At 43.7% G+C, this 20,744-nt stretch overlaps 1 protein-coding gene across 1 annotated transcript; it reads left to right on the top strand.

Moving 5' to 3' along the window:
- Positions 1–5,268: 5,268 nt before the first annotated feature.
- tbx22 (T-box transcription factor 22) lies at positions 5,269–11,599 on the top strand (the record flags this gene model as incomplete). The annotated part of the gene is made up of 8 exons (XM_084550534.1): positions 5,269–5,644; positions 6,053–6,299; positions 7,662–7,763; positions 7,848–8,022; positions 9,567–9,731; positions 10,577–10,641; positions 10,891–10,976; positions 11,058–11,599. Exons 1-8 carry the CDS (start codon positions 5,506–5,508, stop codon positions 11,597–11,599), a joined length of 1,521 nt encoding a protein of 506 aa, XP_084406660.1. The 5' UTR covers positions 5,269–5,505.
- Between the last annotated feature and the right edge of the window lie 9,145 nt (positions 11,600–20,744).

Below are 20,744 nucleotides of genomic sequence, written 5' to 3'. Positions count from 1 at the left end.
TTACCGCAACCATTAACCACACGGTTACTGGCAGTCTGAGAGAGAGTGAGAGAGAGAGAGGGACAGAGATGAAGAGAAAGACAGAGAGCGAGGGAGAAAAGACAATTTTCATCAAAAAGAATTAGCTATCCAAACAAGTGAGATGAACGCGCCGTGGAGTCAGATTCACCGTCGGCCACGCAAAAGCGTTGTAGACAGATGAAGATCTATATGTATTTAATGGGAAGAGGGTGAGTAGCAAGGGATAACTAAAGGCTTAGGAAGAGAAAAGAGGGAGGGAGAGGCTGAAGATAATTCACAACACACTTGTGGTGAGAGGAGGAGGCAGCATCTTGGCAGAGATGTTACTCTCCTCTCCCGTTTTTCTCTTGTCCTCATTCCTTATTACCCGTCCGAGCAGGCGGTGGAGGCACACGGAGCCAATAAAGGCTGGATGCCGTGGCACATGAGCCATTAAATCTTCCTACACTGTGGGCAGGGGGAAGGCGGTAGCACCAGGCCTCGTGCCCAGGGAGCAGCCCAGAGAGCAGAGTGCAGAAAAGGCGCAGAGGGAGGAAGAAAAGAGGCATATCTCAACTATGACCATTATAAGAGTCTCTTACCTGAATCACAAGACCATATATGATTCAGAAAATGTGCTGCCTAAGTGTTAAGCAGGAGCAGAAAATGAGCAGATTTCATCCAATTTCATTTCATTTCTTCTACTAATTTGCACTGACAACTGTATTTTAGTACGGATATAATGCTTTTTAAGCAAAATCATGTAATGTTGATAACAGGGGTTGAAAGAATTTGGTCGTGTGTAAATTTTGAAAAGGTCAACCCACCTTACATCATATTTGTAGTGCGTCAATACATAATTTGTAGACATTTGAGACATTTGTTATCCAATAAAATGTCTCATGTAGTAACTTCTGGAGCAAAAAATTTAAGCTAACACTTTAGTTCTAACAGCTGCAGTTCCGCTAATGACCACTTGAGGGTGGTGCCAGAAGTCAATCTCCAAAGACCTCCATGTTAAGCTGGCCAACTTTACAACAGATAAAAACATATTTACAGCCTGGGGAAGAAAAAAAAAAGTTTTGTTTTTTACCCTTTTATATGATATCATAAGGCTTAAAGGGGGCACAGTGTTGTGGTGGTTAGCACTGATGCCTCACAGCAAGAAGGTTCCGGGTTCGAATCCATGGGCCGACTGGGCCTTTCTGTGTGGAGTTTGCATGTTCTCCCTGCGTCTGCGTGGGTTCTCTCCGGGTACTCCGGCTTCCTCCCACCGTCCAAAGACATGCTCATTAGGTTAATTGGTGATTCTAAATTGGCCGTAGGTGTGAATGTGAGTATGAATGGTTGTCTGTCTCTCTGTGTTAACCCTGTGATAGACTGGCAACCTGTCCAGGGTGTACCCCGATGACAGCTGGGATAGGCTCCAGCCCCAACCCCGCGACCCTTCACAGGACAAGCGGTTACGGAAGATGAATGAATGAATGAACAAGGCTTAAAGCTATCAATAATTAAGGCCGTGGCCGCTTTGAACGACAATTGGTTGCACTTACAGGTAACTAGCTGTCTGCCGAGGCATCACTCGCCTCAGCTCGTATCACGCTCCAACTCTTTGATAATTTTTAAATTAGCTTGGATTTAGGCGGAGTTAGGTTCGGCCATAATGGCGACGGCCGGAGCCACCACACTGAGCTTCAAAAAACCCGCTTGAAAATCCTGGAGAGTTCGTCCATTTTTATAAACAGTCTGAAAAGGTTGGCTGCTCCACTAACCACAGTGCAAACATGTCCACTCTTGAAAAATGCACGTCTTTCTTCTTTCATTTTTGAGGAACTCTTCAAATCGAATTTCATTGCACTGAAAAGCTTCTGAGACCAAGGGTGGCAATGTTTTGTATTTTTCATGCTGTCAAAAACAACTCACAACTCTTCATCACAGCTTTTGGCGTTTGTCCTAAAATATCACATAAACTGGCCAACGATGCCATGCGAAAATGTGTTTACTATCATTGTTAACATGTGTTTTGAAACAAACTTTTGCTTCGTGGTTGCTGGCAATCTGTAAAGCACTTTGATTTACACTAACCTGATGAAAGACGTCGGACAAATTACCAAATCAGGACTTTTGCCAGTTCACGCTCTTCCTTTTTCTCAATCAGAAATCAAGGCGGCAGCAAAATTAGACTAAGCACAACATTCCTCTCACCGATAGCCGACTGGAGGAGAGCAACTGGATAACTTTCAAATTAAGGGGCAAGATGCAACAGTGTTGGCGGACACAGTCAATTAAAACTCCTGCAGGCAGAGAAGGAGGCGATCGGCGTCTCACACATCCCCGCGGTACTGCTGCGAAAGAAAGAGCAGTGAGGAGATTTCATCCCTGTTGCAGGGACTCAAGGTGTCCGACAGCCGTGCCCCCTGAGAGAGAGCGACGGGATGGAGGTTATGAGTAGCAGATGTTGCACATACACACATCACGGAGCTGATGACATGTCAGGGTCAAAGGAATTTGTCACTCTATAATCAGTCATGTTGGGAAAAGATTTGACTGGTTCCCTTGGTTCTGCTCCTGCTCCCTCTCCTTCTTATTCCTCTTCTTCATCATCATCTTTCTTCACTTACTCCAGAAGGACAAATGAAGCCCAAAATCCTTCACATCCAAACCAAATGAAACCTGCATTGGAAACAATGAGGCTAGCACATCAGACTCTCAGCAAGAGAGTGTGTACTCCAGGTGGGCCTTTATTTAAATCCAATACATGCAACTCACTTCCCATTAGTGCCATGGTACACTAAGTGTGCACAGCGTTCTACACTCAAACACTCTACAAATGTCACAGCAGACGGGAGGTGGAAGTTTGACGTTTGGCAGCGAGCGGGCATCCGCTCCAGCAGCCCATGCTCAGAATAAACCTCTCACACACACACACACTAACTGCTCAGCATCAGGATCCAACTTAAAACAAACCATCAGGGGGCCCCGTCACATCCATTCAGCGCTGAGCTACAGACAGACAGGCCTGTTTATAAACACACACATGCATTTCAAGTTGCGAGCGTGTGCATTTGTACAGTACAGACAGGCTCCTGCCATGAGTGTGCGGCTGGTCGTGATTACTCTCTGGGCACCGGCCTGCAGCTCCAAACACTTCAGCCTCACCAAGTCACAGGGAAAAACAAATGGCTCAGAATAAACAAAGAATTTGTACCGAAATAGAGAAAAACAGCAGTTTAATCCGGATTCTATAAACAGCTGCAGTTAACTTCCGCCTTTGCTAGCGCCTTGGGTTTGTGGTGGTGCATTTAAGGCTTCAATAGCAAACCAATTATTTGCAAATGATTATTAATCAGGCCGTGGGTTCAAATCAACAGCATGCCAGCGAGCCTGAAGGCGTAAAATGATGGGGAAGCCTAATTGCAGCTGGCCATCAAACTTCCGCATTAATGGAAACCTGAGGCCCCGGCTAAATTGGATTTGAGTCTCTTGTTTCCGCCCAGCGTGTGTATTGTGCCTAATAAGAGGAAACATGTGTGCCAAATATCCCCGAATGGGACGAACTCGGATTTTCACTGGATCGCGAATCAGAAAGCAACGAGAGCTGCTTCCTGTTGTGCTTAGCAAACCCAGGCGAGGCGATCGCTTGCCTGCACGCCCGTCATCACTCCGCTGACATCCCATAATCCCATGAGGAAGATTTATGAGCTGACTGCCGAAGACAGCATGGAAAAGCAATCCCTCAAACCCGTGTGGAAGGAAACTACACAGGCTATTTCTATCAGTTTTGCGCGTCTTGTTTCACTGTGAGAGGCGGCGGCGGGCCCGTGCGCGCACAGCCAGCTTTTTTTTTCTTCCGCGGCTTAAACATTGGCGGGTGTTTGAGAGCTCTAAAAGAAAACGACAAGTTGGGAAAGAATAAACACGGGTCCGGGCCGTGGTTTAAAAACAGGTTATGATGACAGAGAACATGTGATTCCGGTTGGTCATAGTTCTCCATTTCCCGGCTGTTGTCAGAGATTTCCATCACCAACCAAACCGAGCGTGCCGTAAACACAGCGCTCATTTGTTTTCTCCTCACAGCAATTACACCATGTGATTAAAAAACATTTTAAATAGAGCCTTCGCTGACTTTTATTTGTGTAAAGCGGATCTATTTCATGTCGGGCAGTAATGTAATAATCCCGAGCTGTCATTACAGCCCAGTCTTCCCCCCTGTGCGCCAAACTCCATCTGATCTCCGCATTTATGAGAACCAGACTGGCGCACACCCTCACCGGGTACCACAACAGAAAAAAAAAAAAGAAAGAAAAAACCCACTTCTGTACCGGAGAAACGGGAGACAGGAGAGCGCTTTAAGCAAAGCTTTCAAATTAATATAGGAAATGTTAGCTTCAACAGAAATGCAGCGAGTTTCACGGAGATATTTTACCTTCCAGATGGTCTGAATTAACAGACTTAAATATTTGTGCCTCGACTCCGCTTCCAATACCTTCTCTGAAAATGCAATATTTATCCGTTTCTACAAGAAGGGAAGCAACAATTGAAAGGTTTGTTTCAGCTCAAGAATATTGCTTCAAGAAAAGGTTCCCTTAACATAATTCACATTAAACACTTTCTAGACATGACTCCAGGCCACCAAATTACTTTTTCGTTACAATGTGGGGCCTAATTCCCCTATATTATATTTTAGTAATTGATTGGACTTGCAAAAGATTAGCCAATAAATGGTAGAAACCTATAAATTAACCTAATACTCTTGAAGTTGTGGAGTTCAACCACCAAAGTCATGCGTAAAGACGCTCCTGCCTGCTGGTTCTCCTGGAAAGACCACTGAGAACAAGGAATATCAAGAAAATGTTTTAATTTTATTTAACTTAAGTCAATTGTGTATTAAATCAGGAATCCCCTGTTGATACAACTGATTGTGATTCATTTTTTTTGAGAAAGTTGCGTATTTAAAATAAATAAATAAATTAAAAAAAATCTAGGCAAAAATTATTATTTTACTTTAACAGTGTTTCTCGTTCATGTCAATAAATTTGATTTTAATGTGGGGATTAAAGCTTTGATTAATCTTTTTTCTTTTTTTTTTTCCTGTCTACGCAGGCCCATGTGAAGGAATGCACGCTTCACTCTCCCCTCCCTCTCTGTGACGCGCAGAGGAGAACCAGAGGAACAAGCCCTCTCTGGGACAGAAAGGGAATGGGAGAAGCCGAAACGGATAAAGTGGGAGACAGGGAAATATTGTAGTGACGAGAAGAGGCGTGCCAATAATCAAGGATTTTGGATGAGGGCGCGCGTCTCGGAGAACACATGGGAAGGCACCGGATTAATCACGCAGCGTCACGGAGCCGCTGTTAGAGAAGAGGGGCTCCCTGAGGTGCTGCCGCTGGTGTTTCTTCTGCCCCCGTTCCGTTCTGACAGAGCTGGGACGCTGAAACTTGTGCGGGACGAATTCGAAAGTTCAGACGGATTTAGGAGTCGTGCAGTCGGGTGTCGTTCGCCAGGATGCAGGGCCTGAGCTCCCGTGCTCATGCGTTTTCGGTGGAGGCGCTGGTGGGGAAACCCTGCAAAAGGATGAAGGTGTCGGAGGGACACGAGTCAAGTTCAGCTGGAGACACCGGCAGCGATAGGGGCATGTTTACCGGTGAGAGAGAAGGACACTTGTTCAAGTTTCAAGAATATCTTCCTGCTTTTTAGTTACAGCCATTTTACGCACAATTTGGAACACTGAAACAAAAGCTCCTAAATGCACGTATTTACTGTTTCTCATCACTGGGACATATACTTTTTTTCCCACTTTTCACAATTTAGTAAATAATTAATCACCTAAAACCCAGATGATGATCATATAAAAGCATTTTAGAGGTTTGCACACATTTCTACATGCACACGTGAGTAACGTTATACCGTCCATAATAAACAGGACATATTCACGTCTTTATGCAACAAAATAAATTGCAAAAGTTGTTACAATCCGCTTGTGGAGACTTTTAAACAGCACGAACTTCCAGGCTCATTTTCTCAACACACTTTATTTCTTTCCACTTTTCAGGTCCGCACGAACATAACGCCACTCAGTTAAAGAAAGCAGCGAGGAGGCCCGAGGACACCCCGTGTGACCCGCAGAGAGAGGCTGTCAGATCGGGGGCTGAAGACTCCGCGCCGGGCAGCGAGGAGAACAAGCCGAAGGAGAGCGACTGCCGGCCGGACCGAGAGGTCCGAGTGGAGCTGCAGGGCTCCGAGCTGTGGAAGAGATTCTACGAAATTGGGACCGAGATGATCATCACTAAGGCTGGCAGGTATAACATTTGGATAAGAAATTAATCTGTAGCAATTACTGTCACCCTGCAGGCCTTGTGTAGTGCCATTCACCGACTTTGTGCATTGCTTCTGCCTGGCAAAAAAAAAAAACGCAAAATAACTTGGACTATATTAAAGAAAGATAAGAGTAGCTAATAACCATCTGCAGGCATATATAGGGATATTATTACTCTGCATGTGTTTGAATAGATTTCAGTGTTAGTTTATCTACAGTTATTATACAACACAATCTGATGAGACTGGAGTTATGGGCAGCGGTTAGAGCAATAAAAAGAATAATAAAAAGGTATATTGGCATGATTTAAAAGAAAGACAAAACTCAGCTTAAACACATAGTCATAAACGAAAGCTTCATACTCTGCAGCCCGGGGCTTATCGTTAAACGGATATTACGTCTGCTATAACTTTTTAGCCTCCAATACACTGTTAGATTCTGCGATTAAGGAAAAAGGCGGTTATAAATAAAAACCCAAAGTGGAATACCCATAATCACTGACATGATAGGCGATATGATATTTACATTAACTGCTCTGCGGTCACAGGTGTGCGTCTGTCAGGTGTAAAAAGGCTCTGAGCGCGCTGCAGCCAATCAGAGGGAAGAAAGAAGAACTGTCAGTTTCCCCAACAACACTTTAAACAAATGAGATAATCGGGGGGGGGGGGGGGGGGGGGGTTATGTGTTGTTTGTTAAATTACAGGCCTCACCGCAGAGACGGAACGAGTTTGTCGTGAGGGTTTACCATGTAAATAAATGATTCCATGGCCCCTGGGTTCTTGTATGCTTGGCTCGTACTTTGGAGCAGAAAAAGAAAAAAGCCACGATCCTTGAAAAATGTTTCCAATTCCCAAATATTTTAAAGGAGTCCTATTTTATATGACCCACGGGCTACCAACCGCAAAAACGAAACCTTGTGACACTGAGGTATTCTCGGGTATGGGTGGATTAAATTAAATTTATCTTTCCGTTTCAAGAATTAATTTGGTTGTCTGATAAGTAGCCACGTGCGTCCCCTTCTGTTTCGTCCAGAAGTGAGTTATTGAGACGAAACTACTTGCTGAAATCTAAGTTCCGTTTATTCAATTACCGAGAACACACGCTATAAATCTCGGCAGTGAAGATGCCCTCGTCGTGGCCCCTCGAGGTCCCTGAACCTTCCTCTGAACTTGGCCGACGCAGACAGAAAAGTCTTCGCCTGAACTTTTCCGCCTGATCTATTTTTGTGTTATTTTATAATGTGATATCCACGGTGACCAAATGCACCATTATCAGTTTAAAATTGGATTTATTCAGATTTAATTACGGAGATAAAACGGTACTCTTCCTTTCTCGCTTTTCTTAGGAGGATGTTTCCTTCTGTGCGCGTAAAAGTGCGTAATTTGGACCCTTGCCAGCAGTACTACATAGCAATGGACGTTATGCCCGTGGACTCCAAACGCTACAGGTGTGTGTAGACTCAGTTATTCTAGCTCGGTATATACCCGTTTGTCAATTTTCTTATCGACTTAACGCACGTACGCTCCGCCAGGTACGTGTACCACAGCTCGCAGTGGATGGTGGCTGGAAACACGGACCACTCCTGCATCTCTCCCCGGCTCTACGTGCACCCGGACTCGCCGTGCGCAGGAGAGACGTGGATGCGTCAGGTCATCAGCTTTGACCGGGTCAAACTCACCAACAACGAAATGGACGATAAGGGACATGTAGGTAACCCACCAGCCGCTTTCCTCTTTCTTTGTGCATTGGATAATGGATCGAGGCTAAATACAGTTCATGCAGTGGGGTCTCTTTAGTGAAACCGACGTGACATTGATGAATAGTTTATTACCGTTCTCTCCTGTTGGTGTATTTTAATGTCTTGATTTAGAACAACATTTTAAGAGTATATGTATATTTAAATATTTCTAAGTGTTGTATCAATTGGCAGTATAATGTCTAATTGCTTTGACAGCTTTAGTCCCCCTTAACTCTCTGTTAATGTTAAACTGTTCTAATACTGAGGAAGGGCCTCCAGATAGAGAGAGAGAGAGAGAGAGCAAATTTGAAAGGTTTCAGTGATGAAAGTAAGAGGTGGTTTTTGACCTGATCCACCTGGAATTTGTGTGAATGAGAGATTCATTAATCTGGGCTGACTTTTCTAAACCAGCCTCATCCCTGATATTCTTGTGGCCAGTTGATATGGCCTCTGTGGAGCCAAGTTATATATTTAACTCGTTTTGGTTTCAAACTAAAGCGTTTTATTTATTTTTAAGCAGGCTGCTTTTTGAGAACAAATTCAGCAGGGTAGCTTCTTTGTGTGTTTTAGAAAATAATCTCTTACCTCTACGGTGAAACCTCTACATTTTGATCTTTATTTGGCTTCTCTTAATTCTCAACCCTACACTTGTGGACTGAAGAATCCCAAATTAGCTGAACGGTGCATTTATATATTCTATTTTACGCCGTGAATTTAATATCCAGTTGTATAAATTGTAACATTTTACTATTTAAAATTGTACTATTTATTTTCCCAAATAAATTTATCAAATACACAAATTAGGAATAATAGTAAGGTGGCAAATAAACTGCGCAACAAACTGCAAATCAGTTCAGCCGATTACGTTTTTTTCAGTTAGATTATTTTTTTTTTTGGCGGTGATGGCAAATTTAAATAATTTCTACGTGTATCAAAATTGTTCAATATTTACTAGTAAAACTGTACATTACCTGAGTGACATTAGCGTCTCCAACAGTCTGTGTAATATTGTGCTATATATGCCATGATGCAATATATTATTATATGCAATATAGAGAGAAAATTTTGTTCCATTATGATCTGACTTTCATTTATTACCTACTAGAGTTAATCTGTTTAATAGTAAATGTGAAGACTTACACCTAGAATAACACAAAGCCAATTTTCCTTTGTATAAGTAATGTGTTTAGAAAGACACAAACTAATGGATTACTGCTGCAAAGTTAGGGCAATTAATCAACATGTCAAATGCTTCAGTGACAAAAAAAAAAAAAAATATTGGCAGTTGTGTGGATAATTACAGTTCTAAAGTTAAAATTTAAAATCTTAGTTTAGACTGCCTTTATGATAAAACAAGCAATTTGTCGACTCTTTCAAATGTTATTTCTACGACCAAAAACTAACTGGAAAAAAAAAAAAAATCTATTATTCATTCATCAGGTGCAGCCCGATGTATCGTGTGTACGCCAAAAATGAAAAATGTTTGACGATCATCTTCATGTCTTGATCCAGATTATTCTTCAGTCGATGCATAAATACAAGCCACGTGTGCACATCATCCGCCACAATCCTCGGATGGACTTGTCTCAGATCCAGTCGCTGCCTGCTGAAGGAGTGCACAGCTTCTCCTTCCCAGAAACTGAGTTCACCACGGTGACGGCCTACCAGAATCAACAGGTAACGCTCGCTGAAACCAAACTGGATCATCCTATAGAATGGTAAAATGCTTTGTGTACTATTGATCAAGTAATATAACCACAAATGAGTTTAGAAACTATTTGCACTAAAGATACTATATATTCAAAATGTTCCTTATTTTCTTTATTAAACAACAAAAATAATCACGTTTGACCAAAACTTAAATATTTAATAGAAATCAGCCGCAGACTTGATATTATTAATTTACTCTGTGTGCAAGAAACAGGCCTATTCAAAAAGCAGATGTTTAGTCAGATGTGGTCATGAGGATCCAGTCAACAGCTCAGGCTGTTTGACCTCACATAAAAAAAAAAAGTCTGAATCTCCTCATTGTGAAGCTGATGAGACTCACTTCCATATGGTCTCCGCAAAAATCATAAATTTGCTGCGTCTTGATTTTTTGGGCCAGTTGCTCAGACAGGGTGTGTGTGTGTGTTCCAGTGCAGGGGACCTGACCCCGCTGCTGGCTCCCATTCCTCCAGTAACGGAGCCGTCCGCAGGGACTGCCAGCTCTTTTCATCAGAGCTCATTTTACTATCAGCAAACGTATTATTACAGAAACTCAGTAACGAGCTGTGACCGTGCCGACTGCTGGAGTCCACAGCCTATTAAAGCACTGAATAAAACTGTTCGACCCCGAACCTCTTCTCCAAGAACCCTGTTTGACATGGCTGTTTGCCCTGGGTGCTGCTGGGAGATGCAGTCCCAGAGGGGGACCTCTGCCACTCTCCGTGCTGCTGTAAAGCTGAGCTCATTGTTAGCTTAACACGTCAGCGTCTGACACGTCCGCTCTAACCTATATCTGTTCCTCTCTCCTGGGCAAGATCACAAAACTGAAGATCGACAGGAACCCCTTCGCCAAGGGCTTCAGAGATCCAGGAAGGAATAGGTAAAAACCTCGCTGAACACAGAACAACAACACCTTTTTTTTTTTTAGCCCAGAAAGTACTCCACTGAAGGACCCAAGAGGCATTTTAAGTTCAACCACTGAAATCTGAATCCACATAAAACCTTCAAATAAAGCTGAACTGTGTAGTGCAGAATTTCACACCTATCAGAAGCAATATTTAAATACCTGGAATAACGTTTTTCACTGTTTTTACAGTATGCCTATATGTGTGTGTGTGTTTGTGTGTAGGGGAGTGTTAGATGGCTTATTGGAGTCATATCCCTGGAGAGGTCCTCTCAGCTTGGACTTCAAGCCTTTCACCATACAGTTCCAAGGTATAGTGCTGCAGCTCTTTCCTCAAGCTCATATTCTAGTTTTATAACGTTGTGATCTGAGTGTCTGACATCTGTCAACAGGGAGCTCAGGGTCGCCGACCAGCAGCATGAAGAGTCTCCTCCCTCTCTCCTCATCTTCATCCCTTCACCCCTTCTCCGTCTCCTCACTCAGCTGTCAGGACGCCGCTCTACACACCCTCACTCTCCCCCTCTTTGCCAAGACGTCCACCACCTCCACCTTTTCCCCGATGCCCAGCAGAGCCTTCTCCTCCCTGGGGGTAGACAGACTGAGAGGACTTCCCCCGCTGCCTCCACTGACAGACCTCCCGCTCCTCTCTGCGCTGCACGGGAAGAAACCTCCCCACTCTAGGGACCCGTGTCCTCACGGGTCTCCGGGGAGCTCCCCCTGCCTGCTCCCCCTCCACAGCCCCCTCGGCCCCCAGGGGTCTCCCCTGCTCCCTCATCTCTCCGACACCGCCGGCCCTTACTGTCTTTACCGCTACAGCTTCCCTCTGAGCCCCCAACTCACAGCTATTTCCCGGCACGTCAAACTAGCCGAAGACTCCACAGACTGTCTGCTGCGCCAGTCTCCGTGGCACCCGACCACCAACCACTGCCTCTGACAGCTGGACCGCACTTGCGGGCTCCGGCCCATTGAGAGTAACAAGCCAAAGCTTATTGCAACAAAACAGAGAGGGCATATTCTCTTTTCGAGTGAGGAAAAATGTGACTGCGGGGGACATTTTTGTATTTTAAAACTACATTGTGTTGGAATTACCAGCACAAAAACTGATCCCAAAGGAGCTCTTCTACAGTATATGCACATTCATCAAGACCCCCCCAAAAAAACACAGAAAACATATACATTTCTGTTCAAGCAGGATGTAGATTTTAGTTTGGGACAGAAAGCACAGTTTTATTTGCCTTCTCAGAATCTCTCTTGGACAATTCATCCCCCAGTTTATGTTCTTCGAGGACTTTAACAGTGTTACCAAAGAGATCAGCTATAGGACCTGAGGTATGTAACGTAACTATTACTGAACATGACAGTGACTGTTAAATGGACCATAAGTGCCTATTAAAGTATTTTTCATGTGTTTTGTAAAGATCAAACTAGTTCAAGATGTTGTTTTTCCATCCCAAGGAGGAATTACCCTACAGTTTCCCTATAATTTCCAGTTCTATTAATATGAATATACATGCATTTCAAAGTAAAAACACAAACAAACGATGTGCCATTCTGCAACATGAAGTGACTCTGAATTAGAAGTAATGGATTGGACGGACAATATGTTAGCAAATATTGACTGGTATTCCATGAGACAGAACAAGAGTGTGTTTTGTTTTAAAGTCTGAATCTCAGTGGCAGGCTTGACCCCTGACTAATAACATGAGCTCATCAGGTCTCTGTGATTTTAGGGGAAGAGCAACAGCTGCCAGAATTCAGGCAGCCAGTTTCCATTCCCCACTTTATTACCAATAATCAGACTAATCAGAGACGCATGGAAGTGAAAAGGTTATTCTGTGGAGATCTGTATCAGCCAGAGTCTGAAACGGGACTACAACAAGGCTCCTGTATAAGGTCTGTGAAGGTCCTCAGTCATGCAGGTCATGGTGTAAAAAAAAGCTAAAACGAAGTTGAACTTGTTGGGTTTACCTGAAGTCGTTTCGGCCCTCATCCAAGTAGCTTCTTCAGTTCTAAATGACTGGTGGGGAGTTTTTATTTGGAAAATCTTTGGGTGCTGTTTACATGAAGCTCACATGACTAGGGTGTGATACAGGTGAGTATCTGGTAGTTAACAGACCCTGGTTATAACGTTTTTCGGACACTCCTCTAAAACACTCTAAAGCAGCCGTGCCATTATTGTTGTCTCATAACATTATCTCGGGATCAGCAGCGAATCAATACTGCTTTGTGAAGGATTGACTTTTTGACTCATGTGGAAGCTTTCAGAAAAATGAATTCATGAAGAAAGTCAAATGAAAACATTTCACTGCTGTGGGCCAACATGTTGCTGTGTTTTTTTGTCCGTACCAAAGGAGGCACGCCCGTTCAGCCGCTGATGTGATAATTCCTGCCTTCAGCTCAGACTCAAAACCCAGCAGCCATCCTTCCCTCCCTTCCCTCCCTCGGCACAGCCAGGATCAGCGGTTTAGGCAAAGCGGGGGGAAATGGCCTGTTTCCCGACAAACGGTCATAACCAAACAGCAATTTACTTGTCACAGCCGAGCACGGCTCTGAGCTAATGTGCGCTGGATGTGGAAATAGCAGGAAAGAGTTAATTGAGGAACTCAGTTCAGGGGATGGCCCAAGCTTCGTCGAGTAGTCAGGTGCACCGCTATCAAACAGCCCAGCCTTTGTCTGCAGACAGACATAATCTGTGCCTGTTATTTGATACTGTCTGTCATTTCCATGTTTGCCAACATGGGACAATCATTTTAAACTCCCCGCTAATTCCTGATCTTTAAATTAGACAAATTGCTTTCATACCAGGAGAGCTGAACTCTGCACCTGTCACTCTCCAGACACACAGAAATGCTACAAGGAAAATAAAATTACGCACCTGTCATTATGTCTACTACGCTACACTGGAAGCAGTAACAATGGGTTTGGAAGACAGAGTGTGTGTGTACATGCATGCAATTTGCAACTGAATATGAATGGTGCTTGATGAAACAATAGGTACATTTACAGAAAGTCTACTCAAACTGTTCCCCCTGAAACCGACTGAAACTTTAACCAGTGGTTTAAACCTTTTTATACACAGATTAACAGAAAAACTCCACAATTTAACCTGATTACTGCTATGTTGTGTTGTTAGTGTTGCTTCTGCGCTCGTCCTCTATACTGACATAGACGGTTTCCAAGCTAAAGCAGTCATCTGTGGAGAGATTGCTTTGAATTCATGCTCTTGAAGAACTGAAAATTATTGGACACCAGAGAGTAGGGAAATAGACGTGCCAAAGAAAAAAAAAATACAACTTTTGAAGATGAATGGACTGCTATTTATCACTTTAGCGTATGTCACTCTGCCATTGTAAAAGCGCTGCCACATGTAAAGAGTAGGGTTTTTTTATTTAAGTTGACTATGACGCCGACTAGTCGCCGATGGCGTCACTAACAGACACACGGTAGAAAGTAATGCTTTGCAGCAATTCAATCCATATTCTTGACCTGCACGAATAATGTAACAGAAGCTACTCAGTCTTTTCTTCAAGTTTACTGACACTACTGGTGTATATATGTCTATGCTACTGGCTACACGGGCTACTGTCGGTCGGAGCAAACTCAACTTCCGTGTATCGGATCATGGTGCATTCACTGACATCAATGACAAAAAAAGCACGCTCTACTACAACAGCAACAGTGTCAACTAATACAACACAACAGAACTGAAGAAAAGCTTATAAATACCGATATATTATGCAGATATATTTCTCCGTGTACTGCAGCTAAAAGTCTAATAACTGCAGACAAATTCTCCAGCAAATTGTTAATTGGCTGCCACCGTGAAGTCTTAAAGTGACTACTATGGAGAAGATTTGGACCGTTCCTCTGCTAGCGTTAGCCAAAACTTTTTCAAGATGAGTGTGTATTGCAGTGTTTCAGGACTGACTTACACATTTTGGAGGTCACTGTAGTATGGGCTTCATCCTTGGAGAAGTATTTCCACACACTCGATGAACCGCTGCTAGTTTGCTGCAACCACCCACGATAAGCTCCTCACCTGTCTTCTCGGTGTCGTCCATGTTGTTATCGTCACGTGATCAATGACATAGTGGGCAAGATACTTCAAGTGTCATGGCAGAGCAGTGAAGTTGAATAATCCACTGGTCTGTACAACCCCTAGTAGACACCACAGAAAACACAATCATGTCAGCTAGCGTGTAAGCAAGAATTAAACATTGTTCTCACACCAACCTTTTTAGTAAAATAAATAGTTAGAGATTTAAGGAAATATGCACTTTCTTTCCAAGAGTTAGGTGGGACGTTTGTCTCATGTCTAGATATTATGCTAGTTGCTTGCTAATTTAGGAGCCAAAGCAGTTGGAGCGCCCCCTGGTGGCTGGCTGGAGTATAGGTGATAAGCTCCACTCGTACGTGTTAGTGGATGAGTTTTGTGCCAAAATAAAACACAAAAGTACACATCAAATAATTTTCTTTAAATATTAACCTCACCACTAACCACTAATGTTAACCTAATGCCAAATAGAAGGAAGTGGAGATGTAATATCCATTTTGTACAGTTATGGGGCGGGGCATTTCCTTTGCTAGGGGTACCAACTCTTGTAATTTTTACATGTCAAATTTTCTATGAATTAAACTAACAAGATACAATATGATACTTTAATGACATAATACCATTACAAGATTTTATTTGTAAAGTTTTTAGTATTTTGTTGTTTGTTTAGTAGAGATCATTCTAATTTGTATGCTAGGCTTGTTAGCTAACGCAAACTCTGTTGAGTTAACTTTTTAACAGCCTGTTGATGAACATCCATGTCTGCTCATTCATCTACATTGTGAGTTTGCTTTACAACGTGTCAACGCGGCCCTCTTGTAGGTGGTGGCTGAAATAACATGGAAACTGTGCCGATTCAAGTTTGCAACAACACGAGGAGGGAAACTTTTGGGACCGCTCCGCAGTGATTGACAGGTAGTAAAGGGAGAGAAATCTGACCCCGAAGTCATTTGTTTCCAATCATGTGAAATGGCATCCCGAAACGGGGGAAGAAGTTCCACAGAGAGTCTGGACGTGCAAATATACTCTGCCTTCATTAGATTAACATACATGACACACACACACACACAGGTCGCACAAACACACGCACGTCAGTTATCTCCTAATAATAGTTACCATACACTCGCTGACAGGCACTCAGTTGTACACACACGCACAGAATCCTTTGCCCATTCAGCTTCATGCCCTGCAGCCTCACTCGTACTTGGCTTTGTAAGTATCTTGTGAAGGTTTATACTGGATGCTATTTTCTCTGCAAACTCAATAAAAGCCGGTTATTTATCAGGTAGGATTATGGGACATGACTGAGCTCAGCTGTAAAGTTGAAAGTGAAACCAGCTGTGGCTGAAATTGAATTACAGTTAGTGAGTAATGTGAAAAGCAAGAGCAGTTTAACAGTTATTAAGCGCTCCTCTACTGCCTTACCAAGCAGCCATACGCTGCATAGTTACAGTCAAGGAGTTCCATTCAAGATTATTGCAGTTCTACGTAGAACACAGCTCCTGTTGTAAATATAGACCTTGAGATCCCAATCTCTTGAGATCACAAGTCTCTCATCATTAGCTGGAACGATAAAATCAGGAGTATCCATGGGTTTGCTGTGTTAAATGTCCTTGCAGTATGGCCACACGTGTGCACAGGCAAGGGTCACTGGGGCATTGTATAGGCATGTGCTCCCTGACAAGCCCCTGTCTTTGAGGAGCAGAGGTTAGATGAGCAGAGGACAAACAGTTTTAACATGTGGCCTGGCAGCTGGCCTGCATGCTTGTGCTTGTTTTGAGGTTTTCCTCTGAGCGTTTCATCTGGGCCTCAAACTCACGCCATTCATCAGAGAACGTGTTAATCACCCAAACAGCTCTTGCACTCTCCATCACGCCTCACCTCCTTATTTTTCACCTAGTCTCCTTTATGTTAGTGACTCGAACACCTTTACTCGATCGGTGTACATACGGTGCTGTGCTGCCACATTTCAGTGGGACATATTGCACCTCAATCCGTTACATTTATATCAATACAACACAGAGGGCATTGAACATAATGAGTATACTTGTGACAGTGCATTAAGAGATTTTTAAATGGTGCTTTTAGCTTCACAATAAGTGAATTTTTTTTAACGTTCTGCAGCGAATGCCTACTTATACACTTTTATATTGTCACTATCATGTTAAATTAGCATGAAAGATCCTGTTTTACCGTGGTAAATTCACTTTACTCCTTCTGTACACTCTTTTCTGTTGTAAGTGGAGTTGTGTGTTGTAGTGCAGGGTGGCTGGAAGAGGGCTGTCAGCACTTAGCTTATGACCAACAAACACAACGCACACTCTGACCTGGGCTGTCCATCATGAGGAGACGTCCCTCCCCCTCAGAGGAAGTGTGTGCGCTAATTCCTCCCGATGTCTGATGGGCCAAAGGGGGAATCTACAGGCTTGTGTGTGTATGTGTGTGTGTGAGATATAGAGAGGAAGAGACTCGGGCATTAGTTTTATTTAATACAAACCTATAAATCAACCCTTCTGGAACAAGAGATGTGAGATACTCTTTTTCTCTTTGCCCCTATCTCTGACAGAGGGATATATCGCTCGTACCTCTTTTTGCTTCCTGTGTATGACAGGTTATCACTCCTGGGACAGATACAGAGAGAGGGGAGAAAAAGAAAAGAGTTTGGGGAGTGATGGAGTGAGAATGATGCTCTGTGGCTGATGTATCAGATGGCAGACGTGGGGCTGGGGTTGAGGGTACGGGCTGGAGAGAACAGAGTGATTTAACGCCGGCCTGCACTCTCCTCTTCTCTTATGCCTGCCTCGCTTCTTTCATGTCTCAACCCAGGGTCGACCTGCCTGCTGCCCCAGATGGTGCTGTCTGTCTGGGCTGCCCTCTACAGGATGTGCACCTCTCACCCCCACAACTACAGACCTATACTCGCTTAATTGATTTCAGGGGGAAGGCCCTCTTTCTCTTGGGTTTCACACACACACAGAGACAGCTTGCCAACAGCTAGTGCCCCCAGTGCACACACACATACACGCGGCTGGCGCTGTGTGCTGTCAGCGCTAATTCAATTTGAGACGCGGGAGTGTGACTAACAGCAGACCTGCAGAGTGTTTTACCATATGCACCACACACTCTAACAGATCACTCCTCACCCACACTGCCCTGTCATATGCATTGGTATAATAATAGTGTAATTCCAGAAGTATAAATCCTATTAGTGGATCTCCTCGATTCCCATTTCCCTCGTTGTCATTAGATGGCCATCTTTTCCGCAACTACAGGGTAAAACCTTAATAAGCCCTTCATCTTCACTGCCTCAGCGAGGATTAATTTACCAGCGAACTGAGCCGCGCTTTAGTCACAGCATGTTAACTCTACGATAACTTTGTGGAAGTTTGTAGATTACAATAATGAGAGACGTGATTATTTTCCATTTGAATAGCGTTTTAGAGTACTGAATACTGTTGTTTTCAGGAAAAATATCACATAGTTAATATATATTAATTAAGGCACTTCGCCTTTACTCGGTCACTGTAAGTACAATGCTATGCTACTTCCTGTTCCTGCTCTGCCACACTTCATAAGGAAACATAGCATGTTAGCCTGCTAACATTTGCTAAAGAGCTAAGCACAAACTGCAGATGGTGCTGATGGGAATGATGACTTTAGCAGCTATCCGCAAAAGTGTTGGAAAATTAAACATTTTGACTGATTATCTTCTCAGACTAAAAGTCAGTGGAACACAAATATATCTGAGATAGTCCTGTGTCAAATTTCAAGACAATCTATTGTTGAGATGTTGAGATTTTAGCTGCTAGCTTGGCTAAATTTGTCACAGTGCAGCAGCAACGTGGGCTCAGTGCGTTTGAGGCGACTGCTCCCTTTATGAGCTGGTAATTATAAGGTGAAATACAGATAAAGGAAACGTGCTACACAACCCACACTGCATTCACATGTGTAGACACAAAGCCCTGCAGACAGCTTCAATAAAGAGTAAAAGACGAGGCTTCATGTTCCACGTTCACAGGTTGTTTCGCTGTAAGGGATATCAGGGAGGGTGAGGTGAGGGTTAAGTTGAGGGGGGTTAACAGGGTGAGGAGAGGGGTGGTAGGATCAGGTGTGTGTGACAGAGGTTGTGAGGGTGTGAGCAGGAGATTGGTTAAATCTTAATGAAGCGTGCTCTGGAGAGCAGGGATGGACGGGGCCAGCTGTATGTGTGTGTGTGCATGAGACAGTAAAACTGATTAAAAGCAGCGTTAACACATCTGACAGGATACAATGGTCAAGAGGTGAGTGGAAACTGGGGGAAGCCTTGATCTGGAACGATTAGACACACACACAACAGCAGCAGATGGAGACTGTGGGGAAAGCCCTGGGCAGCAGCGATTGGTCACACATGCCCATCGATATCCGAGTAGAACCAATCAGCTCAGCTTCCTGTGTTTGACCTGACCCTTCACGGCTAGTAATTGAATATTTCAAATGGGAAGCTGAAGGGTGGATGGAAGACAAGAAGGGGAGAGGAGGAAAAAGGGGCTGGTGCTGCCTCGCTGCATGAAACTTTGCAAAACCTTCTGCATTGTAAAAAAGTCACACCAGAAAAACAGTATATACAGCAGTATGAAACAGAACATACTATATATAAAACTCATTTAATTGTCTTTTTCAGAAGACCTATATCACTTTGATCTACTGTTGTGTGTAGTATACACAGATTTTAATTAACTTTTAATTCACCCTAGGATGTTAGGTGACAGTATTTTGTAGACCGGTGACTTAATTCTTTCAAAGAAGCATTTAATTTGAGACTAATTATGTAGAAAATCTGCTCAACACAACAACTACAAAATCAGGGCTGCACCACAGAGTTATTTTTTCTTACTGACTGAATTTCCAATTATTCTTTTGATTCGTAACATCATAGTGAGAAACGAAACAAGATATTCAGTGTGCAGTCAGCTCTGATCTTTCGTCTTTAAATGGAAATAAATACACATCAGTCATGTATTTTTCATGAATACTGCTAGGCAACTATGGTCCCTTTTCCACTCTGTCTCATTTTCTCTACAACAGGTTCCGTATTTACCAGAAACCTATTGGAAATTTTTATTTAATTTCTTTTAAAAGATATAGACCCATGTACAGTATGTTTTCCTGCTGAATCCAAGCTCATGACTGACTGTCTGAACATAGCGCTTCATTTCCTGTGTATGAATCACCCAGACATCCAGCCAATCCCCCTTGCTGCAATTAGGGCCTTTATGGCGAGCCAGCGTGTGCGGCTCTGAGCAGCTCGCTCCCGGTCGGCCACGGGGATGGGACCACCAGCCCTCCGGATCCCCGCCTGTCAGCAAGTACAACTCCTCCAGGAACCAGGTCGAGAAGGTGTTGACGGCGCTGGCGGAGTTGGGGGGGTTAGGGGGTCACTTGGTATCAACACCTGACACATATACAAACACAGGTTCCCCCCCCTCAGCATTGCTCATACAGGAGCCGAACTCCTCCACATCTGGTGGACGCATCTCCTCACATATGTTGGGATGCGCACGGCGGAGAGACAAATAGACCCTGGCAGACTCTCCAAGCTTTAATCATGTCGAAAGAGGAGAGACGGCCGCTGAGAGGGTTATAAATAGAAGAAAATGTATCAGATAGATTTTTGCGGCCCTCGCTGCAAAGGAGACGTGGAATTTTAATTTCAGATGATTTAACCCAACGCAGAAATGACTGACAGCTGTTGGATCACCGGGGTCAGCGGCAAATGGGAACAACTGAGGGGCGCGTGCGTGCTCAAGCGCACCGCAGCCACCGAACTCATCAAAGTGTCTGGTAATACGCAAGAATAGAGAGCCGTGTCAGTCTGGGGCCACTGATGATGATTGTGGATGTAGTTAAGTGTGTGCTGATGATGATTAGGAAGGACACAAAAAGGGTCAGAGGTGGCTGAGTGTCACTCTGGAGAGCTCCCATCAGCTACAGGGCTCATGTATGGATATGTGTTCATGCACAGATATGTGTGTGTGTGTGCTCGGAC

This window comes from Chelon labrosus, assembly GCF_963514085.1.
Source record: "Chelon labrosus genome assembly, chromosome: 8".
Taxonomy (NCBI): Eukaryota; Metazoa; Chordata; class Actinopteri; order Mugiliformes; family Mugilidae; genus Chelon; species Chelon labrosus.
Note: the sequence above shows the minus strand (reverse complement) of the source record. Positions and strands in the feature narration are given on the sequence as shown.